Source organism: Oxyura jamaicensis, chromosome 1 (genome assembly GCF_011077185.1).
Source record: "Oxyura jamaicensis isolate SHBP4307 breed ruddy duck chromosome 1, BPBGC_Ojam_1.0, whole genome shotgun sequence".
NCBI lineage: Eukaryota > Metazoa > Chordata > Aves > Anseriformes > Anatidae > Oxyura > Oxyura jamaicensis.
Genome location: NC_048893.1, coordinates 57,861,782 through 57,870,531, shown reverse-complemented (window position 1 = coordinate 57,870,531; position 8,750 = coordinate 57,861,782). Strand labels below are relative to the sequence as shown.

Genomic DNA, 8,750 nt, shown 5'->3' with positions numbered 1-8,750 from the left:
CCTCTCTTACGTAGTTATATTTGCATTTACTTCTCTTAATTCTGTGTTCTACTCTAGGAAATGGTTGATTTCCAGCAAAAGATTTTAAACTTGATCAAATGTTTCAGAAGACAATGGCGCTTATTTTCAAACTCAGAAAGGACTACTGTATGTGGAGCAGATTGCATGCTGATGGCGTTACAACTGTCAATGGCTGAAGTCAATAAACAGGTCAGCATTCTTTCAGAACATTCTTGGTACTGTGAGAAAAATCTCAATTTTTTTCACACAGGGTGTTCTGTATCTTATTTGTGATTGCAATAGCAGGCATCCCACAAGCAGAAGTGCACAGTAATAGTTTATCATAACCTTATATTCCCTATTACCTGACACCTGATTTGTCCCGTTTTCTCATTGGCTGAGTACTACAGGTTCACAACCTACTCAATGCTTATTACTATACCATATATGTACAATTTTATTTGATGAACCATTAATTTCTCCTTTTCATCCTTCTCTTGTGAGTAGAGGGCCTCTGATTTTTGTTTTTTACTGATTTCGTACTGCTCATCCTGTTTTTCTTAGCTATCCTCCTTATTCTGGGACAGTGGGACCTCCCCCTTATCTGCTTAACATACTTGCCACTGCTATGCTACTGTCATGCCTGCACAATCACTTTTGAATATGCAAGGTTATTGGATTTTCCACTGCAGAAACATCTATTGCAAAACCACAACTTTGTTTCTCACAGTACTTAGTGCATCTTAAATTGCGTTTGCTTACTGGACTTTTTGTTCGGGTACCTACTTGAAACAGCCATTTTGTTCACTTCAGTGTTTCATCTGAATGTTTGATGCCACGAAATGCTGTAAAAGTAATACTGAAACACTTTGTCAAATTAGGGCTTAGGAAAAGAACACCAAGAAAGATGAGAGGATAGAAGTATTTCAAGTATGTATCTGAGTCTTCAGCTTTAAATACTAGTGTATTTTGTTTGTTTGTGTAACTTCAGGTTATTTCTACTGAATGTTTCTTGTTTGCTGTAGAGCAAAATGAGATAACTGTAGCATTTGGGATGCTCTTCTCCCATCAGGGCAATTCATTGGCCTGCTGCTCAGCTCAAGATTATCCTTTTATCTTTTTGCTGAGGGTTCTGGAAATGCTTAGGAATGACATCAGAAGAATAAGTGTAAGATGAATTGGGTATAGGCTGCACAAGTTGCTTGCAACATTGCATTCTTGGCTGCTGTTTTTCTTAAGGCTCCCCAGTTGAAGTCCTATGCATCTGAGCTGTGAGCGTGTACCCAGTACCTCTAGGAAGCGTGCAGTGTTCTTTGCATGTGTATAAGATATGTCAAGGGATGAAGAACAGTTTGCTCCTTACCCAGCTGACCAATGTGTCTTGTCACAGCCCTTTGGAGAACTCCAGAAACATTGAAGTCTCATACTTAGTCTTAAATTTCACTAAGTATATGGTAGCAAACAGCATGAGAAAAGTTAACGGAATAGTAGGGATGAAAGGGAAAAAAATGTATAATTTGAGTTCCTCTGAAAGTCCCTTGTTTTGTAGCTATAAGGTATAAAGCCATTGGTGGCATATAGTTTGTAGTGAAAGTTACTAATCAATCTAGGTAGAAGTTATTATAGGCCTAAAAAAAACGGAGGTAAACTTTCAAGAAGAGCCACCTTTCTTGAAGTTTGAAATCAAAGTAATCATTTTCAAGGTGGAGTTCAATTGAGAGTGTCTTGTTGACTGTGTTTGTACCTGTGGACCTACCTGTATAGAAGCAGGGCCACCTAGAAACTCTTTCCTAGGACTGTGTCCTAAGAACACTAATATAAACATCTTTTGAGTCCCAGGGAAGGAAGGAGATTTTTCCCTCCCAAGGAGGGAGATTTCATAGGCTTTCTAGGCAAGCTGTACCAGGGCTCAGTAACCCTCATAGTAAAGAAGTCTTTCCTGATAATCAGATGGACCCTCCTGTGTTTGTGCCTGTTACATCTTCTCCTGTCAGTGGGGCACTACTGCAAGGAGCCTGGCTCTCTTCCTTGCAGCCTCTGTTCAGCTGTTTGTACTCATTGACGTGTTCCCTGCTGAGCCTTCTCTTCTTCAGGCTGAACAGCCCTGGCACTCTCAGCCCCTCTTCAGAGGAGGGATGCCTTGATCATCTTTGTGGCTCTTCACTGGGCTTTGTCCAGTATGTCAGTGTGCCTCTTGTACTGAGGACTACCCTCTAAAACGTTGTGCAGTCCCAAACTATTAGTTGTGCAAGTTTTACCGGCTTTTCTAAGCCTGAGATCCTGGCCTGAAAGTTCATTGCCTTTGCTTCTGCAAGACTTCGAAGTCACAGCTATCAGATGCTTATGTCTCTATATTTGCTCTTATATGGATGAGTTTCTAAATCTGTATACAGCCCTATCAACATTGACTGGAATAGCAAACTCATTCAAAGTCTTGCTTTATATTGCTTAATGTGCTTTATAGGCCACAGTTTGGGAGCCTCCCTCTTAGAAGAGAGCACATGCAAGTGCTAAAGGCTCTGTGTAGGGTTGGAGACTGGCAAAATAGAAACAGCTTTGCTATGTAGTTGGCCCTAGAAAATTCACAATACCTACAAAATACTAAAAAGGTGTCTTTAGGCATGAAATGTTGCTACTGGATTTCAAACATGCTAAAATAAGTCTCCTTGGATTCTTAATGTGCTACATTATCAAGAAGCACAGGAAGTGAAGATGCTTTATAACATTTTGTTTCTATGCCTATGAAACACACAATACTTGCAGTGTCTATCATGGAATGAAAGTCCAGAACTTTATGAACGTCCTTTACACGTTAGTCAGCTGGCATATGCTTGTTGGAAACCATCACACATTTGCTTATTTTTTTGTTTAACATCAGACTTGTGACAATTGACTGTGTAAGCAATAGAATACACTACTACAGTGAGCAGCTGATCATGAAAGCTATTATCTGGAGTGCAATTTTACTTGGATTTAAAATATTTTTGCAGCACTAATAGAAACTTTACTAATCTCTGCATGTCCTTTGTCTTCCAAGCAATGGCTTTGGTTTACTAGATACCATATTGAAGTTCTACTTTGTTTTGAAACAAATTCTTCCAGAAGTACCAAGTTAAAATGAGACTTTTTCTTCTTTGATCAACTGCTGTTTTAATATTTGAGTTGTTATAATATTATTACATACTTAATTTTTGGAGGGGCTGAAGTGGAAAGAGTACATATAGAATGGTTTGGGTTGGAAGAGACCTTAAAGGCCATCTATTTCCAACTTCCCCCTGCCATGGGCAGGGACACCTCCCATCAGCCCAGGTTGCCCAAAGCCCCATCCAACCTGGTCTTGAACATCTCCAGGGATGGGACATCCACAGCTTCTCTGGGCAGCCTGTGCCAGTGCCTCACCACCCTCATAGCAAAGAATGTCTTCCTAATGTGTAATCTAAATCGACACTCTTTTGGTGTAAAGCCATTCCCCCTTGTCTTATCCCTACATTCCCTGGTAGAGTCCCTCCCCAGCTTTGCTGGAGGACCCCTTAAAGTCTCTGTGGAACCTTCTCTTCTGAACAATCCCACAGCCTGTCGTTGTAGGAGAGATGCTCCAGCCCCTTGATTGTCTTTGTGGCCTTCCTCTGGACTCATTCTAATAGGTCTATGCCCTTCTTGTGATGGGGGCTCCCAGATGAGTAGCAGAGTCTTTGCTATGTATTTTAACTTAGATTCTGACTGTAATTCTTTGTGAATGTAGTTTTGCTTAAAGGAATTGAATTCATTTTATTGCTTTCTCAATATTGCAGTTTTTAAACCATTGACAATACTCATCTCCTTTAAATAAGAGATTCTATAAATAGCATTATATACTGTACCCAAGTGCAGCATTACCTAAACTCTCCTCTGTCTTCTTGCTGACAGTGAAGGTTGTAAGATGCAATCCAGTTAACACGTCATTCAGTTTTACCCAAATAAGAGGGATGTCACTTACTCTTTTTGATTTAAGACTGTGAATTCCAGGCCTACTTGTTCCTGCCTTCTGTGACTCTTTACCTTTCTGCTTTTCACTTGTGCCTTGCTGTTGTTCTTGTAACCCCCAACTATGCCACCTTTGCTAATGATGTTGGTCCTTTAGTTTTCCACTTTATAAATAAGATTGTATGTAGTCCATAATGCTATGTTTAGTCTTTTATTTTTAGTCTCGTCTCTTCGCTAAATAAAAAGCATTTTCTACATTTTCCATTTTGGTTTCCGCATAATAAAACTGCAAGCTATTGCTTTACAGTTAAGTGTTTCTTCATCTCAGAAGTGCTTAGGGATCATTATTTGACATACCCCTATATGTATAAATTCAGTTATAGCAGATGCCCTTATCTTTATGTTAATCCTCTGGGGGGCAAAAAGATAACTGATAGGTAAATCAAATGTGATGTTAGTCCTTCCTGTTGATGTACTTTGTTTCTGCCTATCAAAGGTCAACGGAGTGTTCTTCTCTGAAGAGTAGGAAAGGGGAAGGGACTGCAGCTGTGAAACCAGCTTCTTAATGTTACTCAGATACATTTGAATTTTATTTTTGCCTAGAATAGGGAAAGATTCTTCAGTTGCTGATAGCATGGTGGTAGTTACTGTGCTACGCACATTTTGTCATCTTTTGTCCGTTTTATTTGCACTTAACTCTACTAATCACTATTAAGTCTTCTAATTGACTGCCAAGTTGTAATTCACTGGGGGGTGCGAGTGGGAAGGGGTGAAGGTGTGGTGGTTTTACCGTGCTAGGCAGTTGAACACCACAACCGCTCTCTCACTCCCCCTCCTCAGATGAGGAGGGGAAGAAGTAGAGGAAAGAACAACTCACAGGTTGAGATATGGATGATTTAATTAAAGAGAAAAAAATATATTATTAAGGAAATATTATTATTAATTAAACAATTCAACTAAAGGGAAAAAAGGGAAAGGGGAAGAGGGAGGGGGAAAGGGAATAACAAAACAAAACAAGTAGAGGCTATGTGGAAGTGCAGAGGAAAGAAATTACTCTCTGCTTCCCACAAATGAGCAATGCTTGACCACGTCCTTGAAGCAGGGCCTCAACGCATGTAGCCGGTGTTCGGGAGGAGGACAGACGTTTTCGCAAGGAGAGCCCACCCCTCCCCTCTTCTTCCTTTTTCCACCTTTTATTGCTGAGTGTGACATCATATGGTATGGAATACCCCTTTGGTTGGTTTAGGTCAGCTGCCCTGGTGATGTTTCTTTCTCACTTTTTTGCCCACCCCCTAGGAGGGTCAGAGAGAGTCCTGATGCTGTGCCAGCACTTTTCAGCAGCAGACACAACACTGGTGTGATACCACTGCTGTTCTAGCTACAAGTGCAGAGCACAGCACTGTACGGGCTGCTGCAGGGAAAGTTAACATCCCAGCCAGACCCAGTACAGAAGGGTAGGGGGCAGAGGGGTGCATGGGAATGTAATCTAATCACTGCAAGGGAGTGTGGGGCCTGAAGCTGGGTATAAGATAGTGTCATATAGTTGTTGTTACTTATAAGTAAGGGATCTAATTAGGTGTGTGTTGCTTTAATGCATTCGTTAGATCTGTGTAGCAATGCTATTAACATTATAGTAAACTATTAACAGGGGGGGGAGCTCATTTTTGTTTGGAGATGGCATATATTTTCCCAGATCACTGCTTGAAGCATGTTAATATTATTTACTGCTTTTGGAAGGTAAATGCCTGCGGTGATGAACACAATTTCTGCACATAATTAACTGTATTGCAGTAGTCCTGTGGAAGTTGATTTCTCTTCTTATGAGTAAAGTTCAAAATATATGCCTGGTGTTCTAAAGACCAGGAACAAGGACTTTATATTCCAAAAATTCAGCTGTAAGACCAAAGTGCTGGAAGCACTTCAATTATAAGTAAGACTTAGTTCATTACAAATGCAAATATGTAGTTTATAAGTTGGATTTTTTTGAACATATATATATATAGAGAGAGAGAGCTTGTTTTAAAGTAACTTTTAAAGCTATGCTGAACATAAAACATAATATTGTTTTTTTCTGTCCTATTAGCACCATGGAGATTTCACAGTATCACTTAATGATGTGATGGAAACTTGGAAATATTTGTTACATGACAAACTAGAATTATCACATGAAAACATGGAAGAACCAGAAAATTATGCTGACGTTAAAAAAGCCTATGATACCTTCTTAGCAAGCAGCAATATGTTAGATATCATAGATATATGTCAGAAGTGCTATGCTCTTGCACTTGTATCTGAAGAGGAAAGCATAGCCCCTGTAAGTACTTTGTTTGCTTGATCTGTTTTACCATATTTCTGATTCTAGTTATGGATTTACATTGCTTCTAAAATATATGCTGAAGTCTTGAATTATTCACAGATTACTTTCCCTTTCTCTGGAGGAACAGATGACTTTAAATTATTAAATCTTTCTTTAAGAGATCTTAGATCCATTCAAAAATTACATATTTCTGCTGTCCTGCTGGATGGGTAGCTCACAGCTCCACTGAGTATATTGTTCTTCTTTCACAAACAGAACTGAAAACGGAAGTGTAGAGATTTGATGTGGCTAAATCAAAGCTTAATGATTAATGTGTCATGGAGTTTTGGATATATGTTGATAGACAGTCCAAATATTTTTTTCGTTTTAAGAATACCACACTCTCAAAGGCAAAAAAAATCTCCATATTCTTCATGTACCTTCATGTCAGATTTTTCCAGAGACCCCAAGAGGTTCCACTTCAGTTACTCAGTCAAGCATCTGTTGCAGTTTATTGGGCTTCAGATGTTATAATGCTGCACATGAGGCCATGCTCCAGGCTAGAGAAGTTGTAGTACATATTGCATTCTGACTATGAAAATAACACAAATTTGGTTATATATTTTGATCTGATAACAAAGATCAGAATAAGATGGATACAGTTGGAAGGGATCTGCAAAAATTGAATCCAAAATGTCATAATACTTTGGCACTGACCCAGAGTTAAAAGATACTTAGAGTATTCACTAAATGTCTCTTAGACAGGCATGGGTCATCAGCCACCTCAATAGGAAGCCTGTTCCATTGTTTAACTTCTCAGTAATAAAGTTTTTCATAACATCTAGCCTGAACCTACCCTGATGCAGCTATAAGCCATTCCCTTATGTCTGCCCCCCCGCTGGATGTAGTCCCATTCACTACAAAACTTTGAATCCTACTGTTGAGCCAACTTTTCACTTAGTATACTGTGTGCCTGTTTTTCTCACAGGCAACTTGTCTAGAAGGACCATGAGGGACAAAATCAAAAACCTTGCTAAAATACAGAAAAAAATTACATCCACTGTCTTCCCTTTGTCTACTAAGAGGGTGGCCTTATCATAGAAGGATATAAAATCAGAGAGATGGGACTTGCCTGAACCCATGTTGGCTGCGCCTGATGGTTGTGTATTAGTAGCGATTAAAATAAGCAATTAAAATACAAGCATGCTACATGATTTTGATTGTGCTCTCTAGAGCATGGGAAGATCACAAGACAAAGGAAATTTATAATGAAAATTAATAAACATTGGATGTAGCTGCACCTATTTCTAGCTTGTTAGAAAAATTAAAGAGAGGAGTTAACTGCTTGCAGGAAGGTAAGCTGCATTATTAGAGGAAAAACTAGTCAATAAAGGACAGAATATTTCAATTGCTTGGAAGGACTCTTCCTCCTGAGTCAGGAATAAAGCTGTGTCCATGAAAAAGTAATCAAATACTAGAACAGGTTGCACAGAGAGGATGTGGAATCTTGCCTTTAGAGATTGTAAACTTGGCTCGTCAAGTCATCACTGAGCAACCTGTTCTAACTTGTCCTGCTTCAAGCAAGTAACTGTACTAGGTGATCTCAAAAGATCCCTTCTAACCTAAATTGTTGTATGAGTCTATGACACGTATGCTTGTAGCAAAACTGCCTACTGAAGTTTAGAGAATCTGCACTCAAACATTCCTACAAAAGACATAAAGGAGGACTGAAGTTTAGGAAGATGTAATTGTTTTTCTTTTTATTTGTTGCTACTTTCATGGGGAAAGTAGAAAACTTCGGAGGATTAATGATTTCTTTATAATCATGGCATAGCATTAACTTTTTTTTTTTTTTAAAAAAAAACCAGCAGCTGCTTTTAGGGCAGTAACTGTAAAAGTTCTCCTGAGTTAATTTGAATCTTACATGTCATTTCTCTCTTAAAGCAGTTGTATTTCTAGAGACTAGCAAAAAACTAGCTTGTGGGGTTCAAAACACTAGCAAGCTGGAGAAAATCCTAGTTTTACTTGGTTTTAGTACTACTTTTGTGTTTCAGTCATCTTTGTATTTAAATTTATTCAATTCTTTTTATTAAAGGTTCAACTGCTGGAATTTATTTCTGGCATAATGAATGTACCAGAAAATAGTGATTGTGTTCCTTCTACTCCTGTACCAGTCAACAGACAGGACCAGAGCAATGCAAAGGTAAAAAAATAAAATAAAAAAAATACATGTCTCTTTTTAATGTTTTTTAGATATGGGAAATTTAATGGAAGATGAAATACAAGTTTCCTTTTCCAGTTATTGCTATTAAAATATTACTGTTTTTTAAAAAACAGTGTGTGCATGTGTCTATGGGGCAAGTATACAAATTTAGTCTCTGGAAGACAGTCCTTTTTATGGCAGGCACTTGATGTAGATTTAGTCTTTAAATAATAAGGAATACATATTTTTTACAAGTACATTATCCTTCAAACATTGTCTTGACTGAGA

The 8,750-nt window shown here is 38.5% G+C and overlaps 1 protein-coding gene across 4 annotated transcripts in view; it reads left to right on the top strand.

Moving 5' to 3' along the window:
- Positions 1–8,750, top strand: part of PARPBP (PARP1 binding protein) — a 53,833-nt gene that overhangs the window by 1,692 nt on the left and 43,391 nt on the right. For 2 of the 4 annotated variants that reach the window (XM_035341887.1, XM_035341881.1), the window contains exons 2-4: positions 58–210; positions 6,047–6,277; positions 8,355–8,462. In XM_035341887.1, coding sequence (XP_035197778.1) covers positions 61–210; positions 6,047–6,277; positions 8,355–8,462 — 489 coding nt within the window. In that variant the 5' untranslated portion in view covers positions 58–60. Of the gene's footprint in view, positions 1–57; positions 211–4,442; positions 4,604–6,046; positions 6,278–8,354; positions 8,463–8,750 lie in introns of those variants that run through there. The other 2 variants (XM_035341897.1, XM_035341905.1) reach the window with 2 other exon arrangements.